The sequence below is a fragment of the Chanodichthys erythropterus genome, chromosome 3 (genome assembly GCF_024489055.1).
Source record: "Chanodichthys erythropterus isolate Z2021 chromosome 3, ASM2448905v1, whole genome shotgun sequence".
NCBI lineage: Eukaryota > Metazoa > Chordata > Actinopteri > Cypriniformes > Xenocyprididae > Chanodichthys > Chanodichthys erythropterus.
The window spans coordinates 52,946,799-52,970,457 of NC_090223.1; the positions used below are offsets into that span (position 1 = coordinate 52,946,799).

General features: G+C 38.6%; 1 protein-coding gene across 1 annotated transcript in view; it reads right to left on the reverse strand.

The window, feature by feature from the left end:
* Window positions 1–311: 311 nt before the first annotated feature.
* The window catches only part of vwa3a (von Willebrand factor A domain containing 3A), a 40,907-nt gene continuing 17,559 nt past the window's right edge, over window positions 312–23,659 (reverse strand). The window contains exons 16-32 of the mRNA XM_067365546.1: window positions 21,076–21,195; window positions 14,981–15,055; window positions 14,381–14,522; window positions 11,495–11,687; window positions 11,135–11,205; window positions 9,058–9,204; window positions 7,209–7,287; window positions 6,732–6,836; window positions 6,511–6,608; window positions 5,433–5,585; window positions 5,237–5,345; window positions 4,505–4,649; window positions 2,849–2,993; window positions 2,048–2,199; window positions 698–819; window positions 469–559; window positions 312–351 (exon numbers count right to left, since the gene is read on the reverse strand). Coding sequence (XP_067221647.1) covers window positions 312–351; window positions 469–559; window positions 698–819; window positions 2,048–2,199; window positions 2,849–2,993; window positions 4,505–4,649; window positions 5,237–5,345; window positions 5,433–5,585; window positions 6,511–6,608; window positions 6,732–6,836; window positions 7,209–7,287; window positions 9,058–9,204; window positions 11,135–11,205; window positions 11,495–11,687; window positions 14,381–14,522; window positions 14,981–15,055; window positions 21,076–21,195 — 1,987 coding nt within the window. The remainder of the gene's footprint in view (window positions 352–468; window positions 560–697; window positions 820–2,047; window positions 2,200–2,848; window positions 2,994–4,504; window positions 4,650–5,236; window positions 5,346–5,432; window positions 5,586–6,510; window positions 6,609–6,731; window positions 6,837–7,208; window positions 7,288–9,057; window positions 9,205–11,134; window positions 11,206–11,494; window positions 11,688–14,380; window positions 14,523–14,980; window positions 15,056–21,075; window positions 21,196–23,659) is intronic.

Below are 23,659 nucleotides of genomic sequence, written 5' to 3' on the forward strand. Positions count from 1 at the left end.
GAAGACCACATGTCCCAAGATTCTGCACTCAAACTTTGGATAATCAAGCTATGCCTTTGTTTTGAATAGGCCTCTAGCGACCTCTAGCAGACAGAAATCGTACATATTGCACCTTTAACAAATATTTTTACATTAGGCTTAATTAAATTATTTATAGATGTTCGAATGAGTGAAACACACAATTATCTATAGATGTTATAGATAGTTGAGTGAAACAATGTATTTACTCAAACCACACTTTTGACTCCATCGAGTGGTTTATTGTGAATAAATAAAGCTGTCATGATTTGAATCGGTGTGGAGATCAGCGTCTACATTCCCTCCAGGTTCCTTGACCCCAAAATAGTTTCCCTACAAAAACAAAAGTCACCATGTTAAAAAGTATACAATAATATCAACCATTACATCAACACTTGGCATGTGTATCATAGCAGAAGCACTGTTGCCTGAATGAACACAGTCACAAACCTGAAAGCTTTAGCTTGTTTCTGGAACAATCTCAGCTTCTCAATCTCCTCTGATAGTTTCCTTAGATCATCCCCCTCAAATTTTGGAAGCACTGTGTCCTTTGTTTGTGGACATAAAAGAATCAACACATCATTTCATAACACCGAATCTGCAGAAATACAAATACAGCCCTGCGATATATTGATATTAAAGAAATGTTGAGTACTTCCCCTTAAAAGTCAGCATATACATACTGCACTGCAGGGGTCTGACAGCAGTTTTCTGATAAGAGCCGTATCCGTGTCGTCAGGAGCCTGATGGAAACGTCCTCCTGTTTTATGGGCTAGACACTTCAGAAACTCACTGCCGGATCTGTTCAAAAAGATTAAAATGATAAACAGATTTTACAAATCACCTTAATACATACACTATAACATATACATTCCAAGCTCCATTGCTGAAACACACTTTATTTCAATATGTAACCCCTCTACCCAGGTCCTACTTGCCCCGCTCTGCGCAGGCCTTGAACTTGGGTCTCTGGCATGGGAGTCAGACTCTCTAACAAAGAGGCTAAATGCTGTAACCTCTAGCGTAAGTCACTAGAGCAACTCTTGAGATCAGAGGAGTGAGGTTTACTCGCACAGCGACTACTAGCTGGCCTCCGTTACACTCACCCCCCTAAACCTCACTCCCATCTAGGTCACTGCATCAATGTAACCCCTCTACCCAGGTCCTACTCACACTGCTCTGTGCAGACCTCCAACCTGGGTCTCCAGCTTGGGAGTTGGACGCTCTACCAAGGAGGCTAAAGGTTGCAACCTCTAGTGTCAGTCGCTCTTGAGATCAGAGGAGGGAGGTTTACTCGCCCAGCGACTACTAGCTGGCCTCTGTTACAAATAGTCCACTTTAGACATTCTACTAACTACAAGCAACTTTGAAAACAACTAAAATCGCTGTATTATTCATGCCAGGCCAGTAGGTGGCGATGTTACTTTGTAAAGAAACACTACGCACCTATAGACTGAACATGTAATACACATGACGTCACCTTTTTCACAAATTTGCGTATTTGTAGTTTATACAGAGACAATAACGGTATCGTTTATAAAAACATGCACTTTGAAACCCATTTTCAAAAGTTTGCATTTTCAGTCCCCTAAAACGTCGTTGTCATGGAAAGGCCAAAACACATAAAAAGTTTTTTTAATGTTTAAATGTTTTTTAGTAGAAAATGTTGTTGAGTAAAAGACCCCTCAAAATAGGATTTTTGAAAATGTAGTCAGATGATATTAAGATAGAATCTAGCTGGCTGATACACGAGGACTTGTTAAAATCGCAAGGATGTTGTGATAGTCTTAGAAGCATCAGTGAGAATGGCTGGAAAAATAATCACTCACCATACAGTATGTTACTGATTTTAGGTGTCTTTATGATGCACTACTACATACACAGACATTATTCCATTCTAATAAAAAACATATTTATTCATAAAACAAAATCTGTTGCCAAAGTAACATTTTATGTGATGGAAGCAGACAAAAAAAAAATGTCCCGAATCTTGACCAAGAATCAATAAAAAGGCAGCATCAGAGTTGACCTGTCATGGCAGTTGAGTGCGACGGTGTGGACGGTGAAGCGCTTCTCTTTTCTCAGTGTCTCTGTCTCTGTCAGTATTAGACTGTGGCTGGAGTCACATCCTCCATCACAGATCAGATACAGACCAACTTCATCTGCTAAGCCACAGCCTGTCTGGAGCAAAATAGCATTACATACAGTCAAACTTACACACACAAGAACAACTGAGGCCCTGTTTACTTCTGGTATTAAGATATGTTTTGGTTGATTGGATCACAAGTGGACAACGGCAAATACAGGTTTAAACGGGTCTAAAATGTTTTGAGCTTGTCCACTTTCGACTAGTTCCAGAGGTAGACGAAAACGCATTCGACCGGATTGCTTTCATAATGTAGATGCTCATGTGGTCGAAAAAGACCACAAAAGACCGCCTGCTCTCCGTGTACTGACCTAATGCGTAACATTATGGGAAGCACGCCATATACCCTCCCCTCGAAGAAATCAGGACAGAAGTGATAGATAGTGATGGATTAAAACATCAAGTGTAAATGGGAATGTGTCTCCCTTGTCCACTTGTGATCCAATCAACCAAATTTTAAATAAAACAAATAATCGAATATTTGCTTTTTATGTGTCCAAACATTCAAATACAGTATTTCTGAAAAATGCCCATCCCTAATTTTAACATTTCCATAATCAAAACAAAATGTTTGGAAAATGTTCTTAGAGCACACTATAGTGCCATTGACCAATCACAATCATGTTTTCCAGAAAGCAATGTAATAATAGTAAAGGCAGTTGTTGTGAGTGTTGCGGTGAGTACCTGCAGTGCTCGCAGTGTGGAGGAAGCTCCGTGTGAGCTGAGCTGACTCAACCACTGCACTGCCTCTGTACACAGATCTTCAGTGGACTCAACCAGGGCCGGCTGCCACATCCGCACACCTCCAGAGAACGCCAACACATTAAACCTGACACACACACACACACACACCAGTCACTAAGATACAGGCCAACAAACTCAGCATGTCACTAACCATGACAGGAGGCAAGAAAATGTTTAGGTGCATTATGGACCGTTTTCACATTTCTAGTCTTCTCCAAAACTGTGGAAATACACTATATTGCAAAAGTTTTGGGACGCCTCCCTTTACGTGCACATGAACTTTAATAACATCCCATTCTTAATCCGTAGGGTTTAATATGGAGTTGGCCTATCCTTTGCAGCTATAACAGCTTCAACTCTTCTGGGAAGGCTTTCCACAAGGTTTATGAGTGTGTTTATATTTGACCATTCTTCAAGAAGCGTGGTGAGGTCAGGCACTGATGTTGGTGAGAAGGCCTGGCTCAAAGTCTCCACTCTTATTCATCCCAAATGTGTTCTATCAGGTTGAGGTCAGGACTCTGTGCAGGCCAGTCAAGTTCCTCCACACCAAACTCACTCATTAATGTATTTATGGACCTTGCTTTGTGCTCTGTTGTGCAGTCATGTTGGAACAGGAAGGGGCCATCCCCAAACTGTTCCCACAAAGTTGGGAACATGAAATTGTCCAAAATGTCTTGGTATTCTGAAGCATTAAGAGTTCCTTTCACTGGAACTAAGGGTCCAAGCCCAACCCCTGAAAAACAACCCCACACCATAACCCCCCCTCCACCAAACTTTACTCTTGGCACAACGCAGTCAGGCAAGTACCGTTCTCCTGGCAACCGCCAAACCCAGACTCGTCCATCAGATTGCCAGACAGAGAAGCGTGATTCGTCACTCCAGAGAACACGTCTCCACTGCTCTAGAGTCCAGTGGTGGTGTGCTTTACACCACTGTATCCAACACTTTGTATTGCACTTGGTCATATAAGGCTTGGATGCAGCTGCTCGGCCATGGAAACCCATTTCATGAAGCTCTCTACACACTGTTCTTGAGCTAATCTGAAGCCCACATGAAGTTTGGAGGTCTGTAGCTATTGACTCTGCAGAAAGTTGGCGACTCCTGTGCACTGTGCGCCTCAGCATGCGCTGACCCCGCTCTGTGATTTTATGTGGCTTTGTGGCTGAGTTGCTGTTGTTCCCAGCTGCTTCCACTTTGTTATGATACCACTAACAGTTGACCGTGGAATATTTAGTAGTGAGGAAATTTCATAACTGGACTTGCACAGGTGGAAACCTATCACAGTACCTCGCTTGAATTCACTGAGCTCCTGAGAACGACCCATTCTATCACAAATGTTTGTAGAAGCAGTCTGCATGCCTAGTGCTTGATTTTATACACCTGTGCCCATGGAAGTGATTGGAACACCTGAATCCAATGATTTGGAGGGGTGTCCCAATACTTTTGCCAATATAGTATGTCATCACAGTCTATGAGAAGGATCAATTCATCCATCATCATCCATCCATTCATCATCTATTCGGCTAATCAATGGAAGACAGGCAAGTGTGAAAGCGATTTTTCTGTATTTCCCTCTAGAGGAAAAAAAGAGTTCACCTCACACTGTTGGCATGCAGCTGATCCCAGATCAGTAAGGTCAGTCCCTTCTGGAGTTCAGGGAGGCAGGGAGCCATTGATCCAGACACATCCAGCAGAACACAGACATCCTTTTCCAGCACTGATCCGAACATACGCCTGCTGCCTACTCGCAAATGAAAGATCCACATGGCAGAAAACGACAGATCTGTTCCAAAACCTAGTGAGCTTCCATGCTGTCTACTGCTAACTGCAATCCCCATCCTTCTGGAACAGCTTTTGAGCGCAAGCAGATCTCTATGTTTTGGAACAGAGCCATGCTCAAATTTTTGAGTACAGATACTGATATGGTACCACCAACCTGATCTCATGATAAAACGTAACTTTTTAATTTCTTCAAGGCTTAACGAGTGAAGCACACAGGACTTCTTATACCGGGATGTCCGGGGAGTGGCCACACATGCAAATTTCACTCTCCAATTTCACTGGCCTTTTCTGAATGCGTCAGAGGTGTCTAGGGCTCTCAAGAGCGAGGCCTAGTGTTGGTATTTCGATACAAATTCAAAAGCAACCAACAGAAAGGGAACTATTGACATTCAAATCTATGCTCAAATATGGGGATGACAGTTAACAAATAGACAAATCCATCTCAAACAGCTTTTCACATAGAAACAAGCACAAAATTATGTTTCACATTTCTCTCCAGAAAGAGCTATTTTCAGATAGGGCTTGTGATAGACACCTCCACTGTACCTGTCAGTAACCACTCCAGTCTTCGGCTGTAGCGCTGCATCAGTTTCTCTGTCTGATTGATGTAGTGCTTTAACTCACCAGGAGTCAGATGCAGGTGTCTCACTGCCCCCTATGATGAACATCAAGACATACCATATACTAAACTTGGAAAATAAATATTTCCAGTATCACTGGTGTTACACAGAACTGTGCTTACATTGACTTGGACACTAGGGAATATGTCGCAGTACTTAGCAGACACTCTCTTCTGGACAGACGGCACCAGTTTGTTGTGATGACAGCATTCAGGTCCAGATATCAGTTTGTGAAGATCCAACTTCAGATTCTTTATACCAAACCTTTTCAGCCACTTAAAGAACACACACACACAAACAAACACTGATTTAAAACAATCCTTTAGGATTCAAAGAGGACCTGTTATTCTTTTTGACGTTCATCTTTCTTTAGAGTGTAATGTTGCAGTTTGAGCATGAATAAGGTCAAGACATAAAGTACCTCTAGTGGGAGTTATTCAGTAACTATATAAGTAACATTGTTTCTGAACTCCCTGAAATGCCACCATTGTAGTCTTGAGTTTTCACATTTGCTAAGGCGTTCTGAGTGTTTGCTATGGGGTTTCTCATTTCTAATAGGTTGCTAAAGAACTTAGATTGATTTCTAAGGTGTTTCTAGGTGGTTATTAAGGTGATATAGAAAGAAAGAGACAGATGAAACATTTGACCATCTGCTACATGAAAAATTAGGTCAGATCAGTTCAGAAGTCAGAAAAGATATAGCGCACTAGGTCAGAAAAAATACCCAGCTAACAGGGAACGTTCACAGAACTTTAGCTAACATTCTGGCAAGGTTCTCTCAAAGTTATGAAGAAACATTGTTCCAGTAGTTATCTGGTCTTTAGTAATGTTCTCAGAACTTTAGTGCAAAAACATTATTTATACAAAAAATAAAATTCTGTAATGTTTTAGTTGGATGTTCATCTAACATTAAGTGTTACAGAATGTTCAAAGAACATTCAAAAGTAACATTCCCATAATGTTTGCATTATGATAAAAATGTAATGTTCCTTTAACTTTCATATAACCAAGAAAAAAATGCTTTTAAAACATAAAAAAATATGTTTTGTATGTTCAGAGAACATACAAGAACATTTTTAGACCATATTTTGTTAGTTGTGAATAGTGTGCCAGTTAGGTGGATGTAGCTTGAAAACTTTAAGAAAAAAAATTGGCATTTTTATTTTGAAAAATAACAGGATGGATTATACAGTACGGTACCTGTTTAGTTGAACAGATGTCTTCATGTTTTGCCAATTTAATGGTATTGATAGACTTGCGCACACTCTTGGGTTTTGGATATTTCTTGAAGACAATACCTAGATAAGGTAATCAACCAATGATATGACTCAACATGAACCAGAAATGGATATGGAGTGGATCATATGTGTACATGATTCTGGCAATGACAAGACAAACATGGAAAATCCATTTCCACTAACCCAAGTTGCCATCTTCCATGAAAAAGACAGACTGAGACACAGTGGCTCTCCTCTGATCAGCAGACTTTGTCCGCCCAGCCGGTGTGCTGAAATCAGCTGACTGGACTAAAAAAAAGACAAAAAATAAATAGTCGGAAAAAAAAATGAATGCACGATGATGAGTCACATAAATAGCCCAGTGTTTAGTCTGAGAGGCAATCAGAGGATGTTTTAGACAGAGGCAAATATAGACACTGACATGCTTTCAGAATCTGACGTGAAAAGAATGAGTTGCTTTATCTGGAGCAATATAAAGAAAAAGTATCCATGTATGTGTGTGTGTGTGTGTGTATTATATATTATATATATATTAGAGAGAGAGAGAGAGAGAGAGAGAGAGATTGTGTGAATTACAACAAACTGTTCAGATGGCAAATAGAGACCATTTGGTATATGATCTCTAATAATTACAGTCAGGATGTTGGGAAGACATCACACCTGCTGGGATTTCTGCTTTAGAGCTGTTTGGCCTCCAAGCTGAGCTGTTATGTGCAAATCTGCTCATCTGTCTGCTTTCCTGTTCACATCATGATCAAAAAGCATTCATTTACGAAAATATCTTTTTTAATGAGTCCCTTAAAGTGATCATTTAAAAAATTGTTGTCATTAACTCATGATGTTTCAAACCTGCATGACTTTCTTTCTTCTGTGGAACACAATAGAAGATATTTTGAGAAATATCTAATATATAATAACTCTATTTCTTGTCCATACAATGGAAGCAAATGATCATCAAATCTGTCTGTTTACCAACATTGTTAAAAATATCTTTTGTGCTCAGAAGAAAGAAATACAAGTTTGGAACGAGATGAGGGAGAATAAATAATGAAAGAATTTAAATTGTTCAGTGAACTATCCTTTGTAAGTAAGTGTCCTACTGAAAAGACCAGCCTGATTTTCTAAGATGGTTAACAATCTGTGATATCAACAACTTCATATAAAGCTGCACTTAAACAGCACATAACAAAACATGTCTGACAGACAGTCTGAATGAGCTGAACAGGACTTGCTGATAGTCTGGTTATGTGAAGTCTCAGACTGTTGGCTGAAAGTCTGATGCATCTGGCACACAAAATTGAAAACACTTCGGGAGTTTCAAAGTCATCATCCGGTTGGTTGAATTCTACAGGATTTCCAGGAGACTTGTGTGTCGCATTCTTTAACGGTCCGCCTGGAATCGTCATGAAGCCAAACCCCCTCATGGAAGAAGAAAGCTGTTGCATTTACAACTGTGACAATGAGCGTTTATCAGGATAAACTAAATGCTGGATTATCCAAAGTATGTGAAGTGTGTGAATTTCAGGGAATAGACTCGTTAAGGCCCTTTTCACACCTGGTATTGAGACGCGTTTTGGGCAATCAGATTACAAGTAGATAAGGGAGTGTTTTAATCCATCGCTTTTGTCCACTTTCAACCACTTTTATTCAGATTTTTTCGATCTAATGGAAAAACGACGGAAAACACACAGAGAGCAGTAGTTTTCGTTTCTGCTCTGACAGCCACAAGGACAGCCGAATGCAGTGAGTGCGTGTTAGAAATCAGGAATTGTGAGAGAACATTGTGCTTGGTACATTTTTCGTCTTTAAACCAACTTAGGTCTTCAGCTGACAAAGTTTAAATCCCACAATGCCTCTAGCGCTCTTCCCATAATGTTTATGCATTAGGTCAGTAGGTGGAAAGTAGGCGGTCCTTAGTGGCTGTTCGAACACATTCGATCACATGAGCGTTTACACTACGACAACAATCTGGTCGAATGCATTTTTGACTACCTCTGGAAGTGGTCGAAAGTGGACAAGCTCAAACTGTTTTAGATTCCGTTTACACCTGTATTTAGCGTCATCAACTTTCGATCTGATCGACCAAAACACATCTTACTAGGTGTAAACAGGGCCTAAAATATGTCCAAGAGCTTTACACGCCCGACTGTTATTGTAGGGACATTGACTTCACATTTTCATACCCATAAACATGACCCTGAACAAAATTAACTGTGATTGGTTGCTTTACATGTCAGTCAGGAGGTTTCTGGGTGGTTCTTTGGCTAATGAAAGCTGTGATGGCAGAGGGTCTGGCTACACAAGACTAGGCTATGTGAAACTAATCACTGGTGAATTCTAAGGAGTGAAGGCAAGATCTTACTGATTAGGCTAATTATGAAGCCTAATATGAAGATCACCAGCATCCAAAACACATGAAATGCTGGTGACTAACAATGCTGTTCTTTTCAGGATAGCATTTCATAGAGACGGTATGACAGATCAAGTGAGATGAAGACAGTGATCTGACCAGTCTCGCCAGGCTGAGTGTTGTGGGTCTGGGAGACGGCAGTTTTGTTTTGTGGGTCCAGGCCTGGGGTTTGAGGGATGGGGTACTCGCTTCTCCAGAATCTCTGCCGGAGCCCTTCTGGATCAGAGAGTCCAGTAGTTCAGAGCACTGCAGGAAAACATGGATGATAGTCCAATATATGAAGAATTACAATTATGAGCAATACCAGCAACAACTGTCAGATAAGTAGGGCTGGAAATCGAAAATCGATTCCAATTCTGGAATCAGATACTTAAGGTCAGGAATTGGATATTCGGATTAATAGGATTCCCCTTATCGATTCCTTTGTGTGCATTTAATATGTCTTTAATCTTCTGGTGCTGTTTGCGTGTTGGTTAAAAATTACCTTTTTTTAATTTCAATGAAATGACTGTACTATATTTTAGTTTGATGTATTTTTAGAGGATTTTATGGTACTAATATATATTTATGCAGTATCCATTTATTCACTTTTTTTGCATGGACCTGAAAATGAAATTTCCAACTTAAACAGTCATAAATCTTGAAGGCTTTGGAACACAGACTCAGTTTGGCCTCTTCTCAAGAATATACTTCGCAGATTGTTGCTAAAGTGAAAAAACTTGAGAAAAAGTTATAAAATTGTACATTTATGAAAAATGCACAAAAATACCATTTTCAATTTTTATATGAAATAAATGTTTTCCAAAACAATTTTTGCTCTAAAACTCTAAACAAGTTGTGTTCAAAATATGAGATTGATAAATATGAGATTTATATCAGAGGTTACCAATAGATGAAATTTGTCTCCCATTCATTTCCAATGCAATTATTTTTGACCGAGAACAATACAAGTGTGACTATTTTTTCAGGACCATTTAACCTTTTTGAATCATGTCCATGATTTTTTTTGTGTGTGTGTTTGTTCACACAGCAAGTGCCAAAACCTTTACAAAGTTTCATACCTCTACGATGAAGTAAAAAAAAACCCCAAAAAAACAGTAGCAGAGGGTTATGCTATTCAAGCCCAAGAAGACCCGCACATTGTTTTCATCCAAAGAGTGCCCATAGGAAGCTGCCTCTCATAACTGTATAGTGCGTGATACTAAACTGAGTTCTCTTCCACATCTTTTTGCACTTTAACAGACAAACACACAAAAATATTTTAAAATATACTCGTAAACACAATCGGTTAGGTGAACGTAAAAAGTTGACAAAAATAACACGTGTAACAGTATATTAGATTTGTGCAGCTCTTAAAGTGACAGCAGCCTGATATTCCTGCTGCCGTCTCTATAATAATGTTAAACAAACAACAAAAGACAAATAGAAAATTCCCTCACTTTTCTTGATTGAATACATTTTGTAACTATATTTGAAATGTTTTTTTTTTTGTTTTGTTTTTTTACCTTATTGGAATAGAAATTAAAAATAGAAATTAAGAATCGATAAGAATCGGAATCATTAAAATTCAAACGATACCCAACCCTACAGGTAAGCAAGTCTAACATGTAATGGTGTTCAAAATCCATTTTACTTTCGTCATCTGATATATTTTGAGTGAGTGGAAAAAATGTGAGACTTTTATCTACTGGATAATGACTGAACTGTGAAAAGTGTGTGTAACAAGAATTAAGCCAGGTAGTTTAAGGGAAGGAATTTATGAAAGGAAAGTTTAAAGTTTAAAAGAACAGAAGATTTTCTTTAAAACAGAAATCTTTTGTAACATTACAAATGTCTTTACTGTCACTTTTGATTCATTGAATGCATTCTTGAACAGTACTGCATGTATGAAGACAGCAAATAGGGTTAATTATTGATTGATCATTTATTGATGTCAGTGTGACTTTAAATGCAAATTGACTTGCAGCTCAGATGAGTAATGAAACATCTTCAACAAATCCAGCTGTTTCTGAACGAACACCAAGACCTGGCTGAACCTTGATAAACAAATGATCATTTCTTGCAGGTGTGCTTTAAACTTTTCTTTGGTTTCCCATGAATTATTTAAACATCGCGGACATAGGTCAAGTCCAGGTCATGCAAGAAAAGCGCCCCAAACGCACTGCTCTGAACTCACCTTCTGACAATAATTAGCGGCCGTCTCCATTTCTCCAATTAGGGCACTGATGTCATCACTCTCCACGATGCCTGCAGGGAAAGACGAGGAAGAGGCTCATATTTTCCACTGCACACACACAAATACAAACACACACACAAACACACTTCCCATTGTGGTTCAGGCACCATGTGCTGCACATATGACATGGAGAAAAGCAGCAGCAACATTTAGAGTAAAGGAAACAGCCGTTATTTAGACATTTTACACATGACCTCAGAACTGTCTCAAGAGGTGTCCTAAACTTCTTTTTAATACCTCAAACTTGTCTTCCTTGATAAACTCCATCATTCAGACAGTCATTCAACACCCATTCCTCACCAGTCTCAGTCGTCCAGAGGAAGCGCCCATTGCCCGCATGTGCCAGGCCGCGCAGAGCGTGTGCGGTTTCGGCCCGTGTGGCGTGACGAGGCGGAGGGCAGCGGACAGTGTCCTCCTCTCCGGTGAACAGGCACACATGGAGGTTCAGGTTTGCTGTGCTGCAGCGCTCAGACACATAAGCAGTGACAGAAACCTGAGGAGTGTGAAAAACACTGTGACTGCTTTTCAAATGTGACAGCTTGCCGAAGAAAATGTGACAAAAACATCAGTAACAAAATGAGAATATAGAAACTGCACCTTTTATATATGAACAGAAGAGGGCAGCAGAGGGTGGCATGCTTTTTACAAGGGTCAACATGGTTATTCATCGCTTCAAACAATAATATGGAGACTTAAATAAAATGAAATAATAAGTTATCCATTTAATAATTCAAACATAAATATGCAAAAAATTAACCCCTTAACTGTCACTCCCCGTTTTGAGCATAGACATAAAAATGTATTATCCAAACATAAATGGTTATAATTCATGAATGCTTTGGAATATAGACCTAGGCTTGGTCTCTTGTAAAAAAAAAATAATATGTAGTATGTATTAAAATAATAATAATAAGTTTAAGAAGTTTAAGTTTACTGTAAAGGAAATGTATTGTACTAAACACTGTTATTTTATACAAAACTCTTTACTTTACAAAATTATTTTACACTAAAATTGCTATAAAATCAAATCCATATGTCTAACTAAGTTGTGTTCCAAATTTGAAGTTGATGTCACAAAAATTGAAGATTTTTTTTAGGCATTGTACCAAATAGCCACTTGCTGACACCCACATTCCATTGAATTTTTTTGTATGTGTATGTGTAACAAATTAATTCATTTCTGTCACAATATCACTTCTATCACAAAACAGTCGGAAAAAAAAAAAAAAAAAAAAAAAATGTATATTTGGTCTCATGCCTTTCCGATGATATGTGTTTTGTCAAGATTATAAAGTTTTGATTATAAAATAGTTAAAATAATTTTTGTAATATTAAACATGATACCGCCCACTAGGGAGAGGAGCACACTAAAAGATTTCAAAGTACCGCTTCCATGGTAAAGCAATGTCCAATTTCAAAACAGTTTCCACAGGATGAATTTTGAGTGTTTCAGCTTTCAAATGATACCTAATTTATTATAATTACTAAATAAAAAAAGGCAATAAAAAAAAGACGCCAAGCGTCCCGCTAGCAGGACACTGACAGTAAAAGGTGCAATATGTAATATTTTCTGTCCGCAAGAGGCCTATTCAAAACAAAGGCGTAGCTTGATGACGTCAAGTTTGAGCGCGGAATCTTGGGACATGTGGTCTTCACCTCACAGCCAGTGGAAAGAATCAGGATAGGACTCAGGAAGAAATCATGTTCATGGATGCGATTATTAACGTTACTGTAGTATGAAGCAGAACAGGACAGAGTGTTGTGGGAGTTAAACGAGGCCGCTGGAGCGTATGATGGAGAAAATTCTGCTCCAAAAAATAAAGCTGCATCTGATTATGCTATGTTAGCTATTTGACAAATTAGTGTTTTTCTCTGAGGCATGGTAAAGCACAGTACTCGCAAAAAATCAAGAAAATTAGATTTAAACTATAAGACTAAACATGTTGAGCTATATAACAACAATTAGTTTCTGTCTATAAATATATCAAAACAGCTCCCTTGTCTATTAAAAAAACATGTAATATATTAAAGTGTCTTTGGTGTTTTTTATGGTTTCTACAAAATAAAACTGGAAACTGAGGATAACGCGGGTATGACGCAACTGACAGGTGACTCGTCACATGTCCCGGAGCATTGGTTAAATTTGCAATTTTCTCACGATTTACAAATAGTTGCAAACATTTGGAATATTGTAAGTACTCAAGTGAACAAAATATATAACACTGGCCTAGAGGTTTTTGGACATTTTACTGCAAAATTCTTGCACCTTCTGCGCCGTCTGTCAGTCGTATAATGCGAGTCAATGGTAACACAATTTATAAGAGTCAATAAAACATTCATAGACAAATCCAAATTAAACCCTGCAGCTCGTGACGGCACATTGATGTCCTAAGACACGAAACAATCAGTTTGTGCGAGAAACCGAACATGATTTATATAATTTCTTTACCTCTAATACACCACTATGTCCAACTGCATTCAGCACTCGCTTAGTGAGGTCTGATCACGCTCTGACAATGGCAATGATGCATCGCGCACTTCAATTAGTGCTAGAAGTTACTTCAGTTGTCAGAGTGTGATCAGACTTCACTAACGAGGTTTTGGATTTATCTGTGCATGTTTATTGACTCTTATAAATTGTGTTACCATTTACTCGCATTATACGACTGACAGACGGCAATGGTTGGAGTTAAAAATCATCATTTGTGTTCTACTGAAGAAACAAAGTCACCTACATCTTGGATGCACTGGGAGTAACAGATAAACATCAAATTTTTATTTTTGGGTGGGATTAAATCACTTTTTAAATGAACACGCTGAAAATGTAGTTAAATAAATATTTAAACAATAAATGAATAAATATTTCAAATGAAAAATAAAGATATTTAAAACTACATTTCAAAACGTGAATTAATAAACAGTTTTATAAATGTTTGTTTTTTAATTTTTTTTTTTATTTAAAATATTATGATTTTATTCAACTACATTTGAAATGACATGAGGGTGAGTAATTAATCATGGATGTGTCATTTTTGGGTGAACTAACCCTTTAATGGGAACGTCAGCAAAATGTTTTTATAACATATTTTTGTCAGCTGGGTAGACGGCAAATCCACATCCAGTGCACAATCCAGGACAGGAATTGGCTTGTGTGTGATTAAAAAGAACCGTGAATGTCCGACTAACCATGTGTTGATCTGGCATGCCGGTGGTGAGGAGGTAAACGCCATGAGTCAGCACCGTTTCTTCCTGCGGTTCCTCCTCTAGAGCGCGCCGTAGAGCAGCCAGAGTATTACGACCCCCGACACACTCTAATGCCTGAATCCAACTGAACACACACACACAGACACACAGAGAGAGAGAGAGAGACAATACACACACTGACGTCTCGGGAGGTTGTAAGTAACAAGATTTATCATCAAAAGTCCTTTTCTTACAAGGCTTCAATTAAACTTTAGACCCCAAGAAGCAGAACAGGCTATATTAGGAAATGCACACAGGCAGCATAGATGTATGTGGGATGAACTTAAACTGAACTTGGGAACAAAAACAGTTGCTAGTCTGAAATAAGACTAAGTCAAAACAGAATGAAATTACTAAAGCAAAATGCAGCAATTACTAATTAATTTTTTTAAATTTTTGTGTTTGATAAAAGTGTCTTGTAGTGCAGTCATAGCCATAACAACAGTGATTTCTAATGAAAGAGACCAGAAAACAGAAGGAGACAGAGAAAATAAGAGATAAAACAACAGACTGAGAAGTCAAAAGCACATCCTCTCATCTTACTGCCAAACAGCTTGAAGGTTTTCATGGTTGGAGGGAACCATCTTCTCCTGCCATGACTTGACATCTGATCCAAACCTGTGATGAACATTGAGATCACATACAGTAAAGTGAACGCGGCAACAAAGAGGAAATTAACTCCACACAAGATGACACGTTATACAGTACTGTTCATATCCTCATCATATTTGTTAATATACAGAGTGCTGCAGGGATGATGGCTAAAGCTCAGAAATATGTTTCATTTTAGCACTTCCGGTTCCTTCGTCCTGAAGTCAGTGGTGTTTTTGAATGGGTTTTTGGCTAATTGCTTGAAATAAGGTCTGTGGTGAACACAAGCTCAAGATATTTTCATGTTTTATTCTACAGTATAAAATACATTAGTAATACCCCCTGTGTGATTTTTACTTGTCTTGGAAAAGGCGACTGCTAACAAATGGGACTACAAAGGTGGTTGAGGACATTAAAAGTCATCAACCAAACAGGTAAACTCACTAGTCACTTTCACAGCCTCATTGTTCTTATAATCGCATTCTTGCAAACTATTTTAACTCCAGCTTACAATAAAGACTGAAAGAGTTGTCCAAAGCTTCCCAGCTAACAGGGAACATTCTCATAACTTTGGCTAAGTTCCAGTAATGTGTGTTCACATAAGTTTTCTAGTCTTTAATAATGTTCTCAAAAGGTTTGCACAAATCATAATTGTGAAGAGCAAGGCGGGCGAGAGCTGTGAGGGAACGGCGCAAGGCCGGTGACGCGAGCTTCAGCTGCGAGTCGCACCGGCCTCGAGTCTCTCGCGGAGGAGCTCCGGAAGCATAAAAGGAGGAGCGACAGCAGTGAAGGACGAGAGAAATCCAGGCCCGGTCCTCTCTCGTCCTTCACTGCTGTCGCTCCTCCTTTTATGCTCGCGCCATTCCCTCACGGCTCTCGCCCGACCTGCTCGTCACAATTATCATTTATGGAACTGTTTTTTTTTTAAACATTTAGGTTGGACGTTTGTCTAATGTTACTACTTGTTTCAAAATGTTCATTCAAAAAGTAACATTCCCATAATGTTTGAAAAATGCTAAAATTTAATGTTTTCATAACCTTTGCATAATCAAGAAAAAATGTTTTTGAAACTGGGCAGCATTTCCCAAAAGCATCGTAAGCTTAAGTTGATCGTAGTTCCATTGAAACCAATGGAGCTACGATCAACTTAGGCTTACAATGCTTTTGGGAAACGCTGCCCTGGACGTTTTGAATATTCCAAGAACATTCAGAAAAAATAACTTAATGGGAACGTTACCAAACCATCCTTAGAACATATATTTGTTAGCTAGGTTAATGATGCTAATTTACAGGTTGGCCTATATAAATACGTCATCACTGCAGCGCTCTGTAGGATAAAAAAAGGACGGTGTACATAAATATCAAAAGGAACCTTATATGACATCCACATGTACGCTAACTCTCAATGGCTAACTTCAAATTAGGCCATATATAAACAATCAAGTTATGAAAATACTTAAATTAGGCATATAAATGTTATTGAACAGAGTTCAAAGGCTACTGTAGAACATGACCTATATAAAAACACATACAAGGCATGTAAGTAAATGTGGCATCACCATAAAGTTCGAGTGTAGATTCATCAAATAACGGAGTGACATTGTTCATCAATGTGACATGATGAAATGCGCTGGAGTGAAGCGTGCAGCTGCTCTGCAGTATTAAGAGCAGGTATGTGTGCTGCCAGGCAAAATCTATTAAGACTTCTATTCATGCCAGACTAAAGTAGAGCACTCACGACTATACTAAAACAGGAGCAGACAACTGCAGAAAACTGATAAATGGTACAGAGGCTTTACACTGGCCCATTAATGTCTTCATTTCCTCTGTGTAAGTGTGTGCGATGATGCAAAAATGATTCTGTACATTAACTGATGTATGAAAGTTATGAATTCGCACAGGTGAATGTGAGACCATTTCAATGTACCCTTACAAAAGAAAAAGATAACAAAAGGTTCCAGTGTAATAGAAGAACCATTTTGGTTTCCTCAAAGATGAAACTAGCAAAAATGTCTTCTAAAAACGTTATGCTAAAACGCTATTCTGAATGTTCCTTGAATGTTCAAAACATCCATTTTTAAAAATGTTTTAAAAACATGTTTTCTTGGTTATACGAACATTAAGGAAACATTTCATTTTCTAGTTTTGCAAACGTTATGAGAACGTTACTTTTGAATGTTCTCTGAACACTCTGAAACAAGTAGTAACATTTAAAAAACATAAGACAAACTAAAATGTTTCAAAGAAAAGTTCTATGAATGATGTGTAAAGTTTTTGTGCTAACATTTTGAGAATATTATTGAACTAACCAAACATTCTATTAACGTTACTGGGTGAACGTTTGTTCAAAACTTTGAGAGAACCTTGTCAGAACGTTCTGAGAACATTCCCTGTTAGCTTGGGAATCTCTCAGTAAACAGATCTTAAAATAACCACTTTTTCTAAGTGAAGATTTTTAATCATCTGAAGAATATGTATCTACTATAAAGAACCATTTGAAAAGTTCCATGGATGTCAAAGGTTCTTCCATAGATATCATCACAGAGCCTTTAATATTAATATGCATTCTGGAGCTGTACCATGATACAGTGGTAATTTGATACATATGGCGAGCAGAAGTGGACTAGCACTTTAAAACCACCTGGCACCATACCAGCCTAATGAAGAACTGCTGCCTGCTGTATTATCTATTATATATTTTCAAATCTGTTGACTATGTTGTCACGATCCACCACTGCAGCTTAAATAGACTGACCAGATGATGTCAGAATTATATTTTCTCCTATTAAAACCTTTGTTTATTTACTTGGCATCTAAATTCGGGATCGACAGCTGGACCACAAGTTGAGCAGCCAACCGAGAAAAGTCCCAGTGCTCCCTACAGCCAGTTTGTTCCTGCTTGTAACTGTACCTCAATTCTCCTCCGACACAGTTGTGTCACGCACAGACCCATTTTTTAACTGAAAAGTGCAAATTTGCATTTATGCAAAGTGCCAAATGCACCTCTGTGAGCTGTTCTGCTCTAGATTTACAAATAAATAATATGAATATATCATGCCAATTTAAAGTAAAGATCTAAAGTCTAAAAGAGACAGGATCGCTCTACAACAGATTTTGGCTTTTATTCAATAAACATTGAATAACGCCATTGCATAGTGTGTAACAAATATGGTCAACCGAACTTGATGGACTCACGAAAACAAACCTGATTGGTTCTGAATTAATATGCATTACATTTACAATGTCTTTGTAATCCTTTTAAAGCTTGAAAGTATTGGTGGAATGAACTTTCAATGGAGGGATAGAAATCAAGTTTCATTCATTCTAAAAATACTGGGTTAAAAACAACCCAAGTTGGGTTGAAAATGGAAAAACCCAGCGATTGGGTTGTTTTAACCAAGCGGTTGGGTTAAATGTTTGTATTTAACCCAACTATTGTTTAAAAATTACTACAGTGGGTACGGAAAGTATTCAGACCCCCTTAAATTTTTCACTCTTTGTTATATTGCAGCCATTTGCTAAAATCATTTAAGTTCATTTTTTCCCTCATTAATGTACACACAGCACCCCATAGTGACAGAAAAACACAGAATTGTTGACATTTTTGCAGATTTATTAAAAAAGAAAAACTGAAATATCACATGGTCCTAAGTATTTAGACCCTTTGCTGTGACACTCATATATTTAACTCAGGTGCTGTCCATTTCTTCTGATCATCCTTGAGATGGTTCTACACCTTCATTTGAGTCCAGCTGTGTTTGATTATACTGATTGGACTTGATTAGGAAAGCCACACACCTGTCTATATAAGACCTTACAGCTCACAGTGCATGTCAGAGCAAATGAGAATCATGAGGTCAAAGGAACTGCCTGAAGAGCTCAGAGACAGAATTGTGGCAAGGCACAGATCTGGCCAAGGTTACAAAAAAAATCTCTGCTGCACTTAAGGTTCCTAAGAGCACAGTGGCCTCCATAATCCTTAAATGGAAGTCGTTTGGTACCACCAGAACCCTTCCTAGAGCTGGCCGTCCGGCCAAACTGAGCTATCGGGGGAGAAGAGCCTTGGTGAGAGAGGTAAAGAAGAAGCCAAAGATCACTGTGGCTGAGCTCCAGAGATGCAGTCAGGAGATGGGAGAAAGTTGTAGGAAGTCAACCATCACTGCAGCCCTCCACCAGTCGGGGCTTTATGGCAGAGTGGCCCAACGGAAGCCTCTCCTCAGTGCAAGACACATGAAAGCCTGCATGGAGTTTACTAAAAAACACCTGAAGGACTCCAAGATGGTGAGAAATAAGATTGTCTGGTCTGATGAGACCAAGATAGAACTTTTGGGCTTAAATTCTAAGCAGTATGTGTGGAGAAAACCAGACACTGCTCATCACCTGTCCAATACAGTCCCAACAGTGAAGCATGGTGGTGGCAGCATCATGCTGTGGGGTTGTTTTTCAGCTGCAGGGACAGGACGACTGGTTGCAATCGAGGGAAAGATGAATGCGGCCAAGTACAGGGATATCCTGGACCAAAACCTTCTCCAGATTGCTCAGGACCTCAGACTGGGCCGAAGGTTTACCTTCCAACAAGACAATGACCCTAAGCACACAGCTAAAATAACAAAGGAGTGGCTTCACAACAACTCTGTGACTGTTCTTGAATGGCCCAGCCAGAGCTCTGACTTAAACCCAATTGAGCATCTCTAGAGAGACCTAAAAATGGCTGTCCACCAACGTTTACCATCCAACCGGACAGAACTGGAGAGGATCTGCAAGAAGGATCCCCAAATCCAGGTGTGAAAAACTTGTTGCATCTTTCCCAAAAAGACTCATGGCTGTATTAGATCAAAAGGGTGCTTCTACTAAATACTGAGCAAAGGGTCTGAATACTTAGGACCATGTGATATTTCAGTTATTGTTTTTTAATAAATCTGCAAAAATGTCAACAATTCTGTGTTTTTCTGTCAATATGGGGTGCTGTGTGTACATTAATGGGGAAAAAATGAACTTAAATGATTTTAGCAAATGGCTGCAATATAACAAAGAGTGGAAAATTTAAGGGGGTCTGAATACTTTCCGTACCCACTGTATATGGCTGGCTTAAAATGAACCCAAAATTGGTTGGGTTTCCAACCAAAAAGGTTGGAAATTAAAAATAGAAACAATTATATAATCAAAAGGTGAACATTTATTAATAAGCAGTTTAATTAATGTTAATTGTTTAATTATTATTCATTAAACATATTAATAAATGTTCATTTCCAACATACTCTGGGTTCATTTTAAGCAAGCAATACAGTAATTTTTAAACAATAGTTGGGTTAAATTAAACTATCCAGCAGGTTGGGCAAACATTTAACCCAACTGCTATTTTAAAAACAACCCAATCACAGGGTTTGTCCATTTTCAACCCAACATTTTTTGGGTTGTTTTTGTAACCCAGCATTTTTTAGAGTGTATAGAAGTAAAACTTTAAGGGGACCTATTATGCCTTTTTTCCAAAGCTCCTCTTTTCCCAGTCTGTCTGTAGCGCTCTGTTTAGTTTCTGTCTCCATGAAGCCCCTCCTTGAGAAAAGCCCAGTGTGCTCTGATTGGTCGGTTGGTCCGTTGTTTTGTGATTGGTCAAGTGCTTCCAGTGTGTTCGGGAAATGTCCCGCCCTTTACCATAACTGTGACTTTCAACACACTACTAACGAACTCAACCAGGGCCCATCCCTTTATTTTGCATATGTCTTGGCCGGGAAAAACTGAAATGAGGAATATTGTGACGTGTTCATTCCCGGAAGAAAACTCAAGACTACAATGGAGGGTGGTCAGAAACAGCACGCACAGATAAAGAGAATAACTCCTGCTGGAGGGACTTTGCTTTGTTCTTTTGCAGACCTTTTTCATGCTCAAACAGCAACATTACACACTAAAGAACATAGAAAAAAAACATAATATTCAAGATATAAAATCAGCTCTAGTGAGAAAGCAGCAGGAGACTTTTGGACCAAATGGCAGATCATAATCTGTCATACTAAAATGGGTGAAAACAGCTGACAGTGTGTTTGACCTACACAATGACATTGAAGCTGTGTTTATTAACCAGCTGCTCCTGCAGGAGTATCCGGAGGGCGTGCTGGATGTGGAGCTGGTAGTGGGTGTTCATCCCAGACATGTCCAGAAGAAACTGCACCCTGTATGGAGACAGACAGAGAGACTGAGACACACAAACACACTCCAGATCCCTGGATCCTCCAGACCCAACATCACTCCAGCATTAATGGATTTCCACAACGGTTAAAGGCCGGCAAACAAGGATCAATATGCACTAATACTCAAGTTTATCTACAGGGATAAACATTGTTTGTGCTGACCGTAAAGTGTTTTGTGTGGGGTTGTTTTTAAATTATTGGCTACTGAGAGCTTTTAAAAAGCACTCAAATCATCAAGACTGTAAAGCACACGTCTGCTGTTGTTGTTTTGTATATTGTTGAGTTTGTGCAGTTCATGGTATTATAAATACATTTCCATGATCGATTTTAAGGCTGATTTTGTTTACTTTTGTACAATGAATAATTTTCTCAAGTAAAACCAGTCGAAAACTACAAGTGGAGTTCCGGTTCACAGGAACCCTATGCAGTTGCTCCCTAAACATGGCACACTGCATGTCTGTTGATAAAATTGGAAGTCACTGAACATAGACAAAACTTGTTTTATTTCAGTATGATGACATACATAAGTCATGTCAAAAACTTCCCCTCCACGTCCTCTGAAGTGATATTCCTTGTGAAAAAGAAGTGCACTTAATTGAATGTGCACTTGTAGTGTACTTCAAATCTTAAGTGTATTTAGAAAAATAATCTGTACTTGCAGATAATATAATATTCATGAAACAATAGGCCACTTAAGTGTACTTAAAGAGAGCACAATTTCATGACTGTTTCTTAACATACTTATGTACACTTAAGAGGTGAACTTTGTTATAGTCAAATTAAAGATTTTACATAGAAGTACATTTTAAATCATTATAAATTAAAAAAAAAGTCTTTTGTCATTCTTTTAAAAAGTGCACTTATTTTGATGTCTTGACTAACAAACTAAAACACATGTAAAGTACTTGATTATAATTTGTTAGAATTTATATTATATATGTACAGTTGTGGCCAGAATTATTAGACCCCTTCATAAATATGATTGGATGATATATATGGGGTGGGGGTGGGTGGGGGGGGGGGGGGGGGGTCACATGAAGAAATAAATGTTTTTCTCCAAAACACGTTGGCCACAATTATTGGCACCCCTAGAATATTTATGAGTAAAATATCTCTGAAGTATATTCGCATTCATATTTAAATTTTTTTAGCTTTTTAGGGTGATCATGAACATGAAATTGGCCGGCCATGACTTCCTGTTCCACAGGAGTATAAACATGAGGAAACACAAAGGCCAAATTCCCTTAATCATTCATCACAATGAGAAAAAACAAAGAATATAGTTCTGATGTGCAGCAAATGATTGTCGAGCTTCACAAAATAGAAAGTGGCTGTAAGAAAATACCTAAAACATTGAAAATCCCCATTTCCACCATCAGGGCAATAATTAAGAAGTTCCAATCAACTAAAGATGTTACAAATCTGCCTGGAAGAGGACGTGTGTCTAAATCATCCTAATGCGCAGTGAGGAGGAAAGTTTGAGTGGACAAAGACTCTTCAAGGATCACAGCTGGAGAATTGCAGAGATTAGTTGAGTCTTGAGTCTCAGAAAGCCTAAAAGAAATTATCAAAAGCACCTACATCCCCACAAGTTGTTCGGGAGGGTTTGAAGAAAAATCCTCTGCTCTCATCCAGAAACAATCTCCAGCTTATTCAGTTGTTAGACACGACTGGAACTTCAAACGGGACCGGCTTCTACGGTCAGATGAAACTAAAACAAGAGCTTCTTGGCAGCAATTCCACCAGATGGGTTTGATGCACACATGGATAAAAAGTGCCCCATGCCCATGGTTAAATATATTGCAGGATCTTTAATGTTGTGGGCCTATTTTTCTGCTGGAGGTCCTGGACATCTTGTTCAGATACATGGTATCATGGATTCTATCAAATACCAACAGATAAAAAATCAAAACCTGAGGTTTCTGCTAGAAATCTTATAATGGGCTGTGGTTGGATCATCCGTCGGGACAATGATCCAAAACAAACATCAAAACCAGCACAAAAATGGGTCACTGAGCACAAAATGAAGCTTCTGCCATGGTCTTCCCAGTTCCCTGACCTGAACCCTAAAGAAATGAGTGGAGTGAACTGAAGAGAAGAAGCACCAACATGGAGCTGGAATCTGAAGGATCTGGAGAGATTCTGTATGGAGGAATTGTCTCTGATCTCTCTTTCAGGTGTTCTCCAAACTCATCAGGCATTATAGAAGAAGACTCAGAGCTGTTATCTTGGCAAAAGGAGGTTGCAAAAAGAATTGAATAAAGGGTGCTAATAATTGTGGGCAACGTGTTTTGGAGAAAAACATTTATTTTTATAATGTCATTTCCCCCCCACTTTCAATTCTTTTCCTTCAATGAAAGGTTAGATTTTTGCTAATTTTATAAATTAAAGAACAAAAGGATAAAAAATGCAAATTTATTTTTAGAGTCATCTTTGATCATATTTA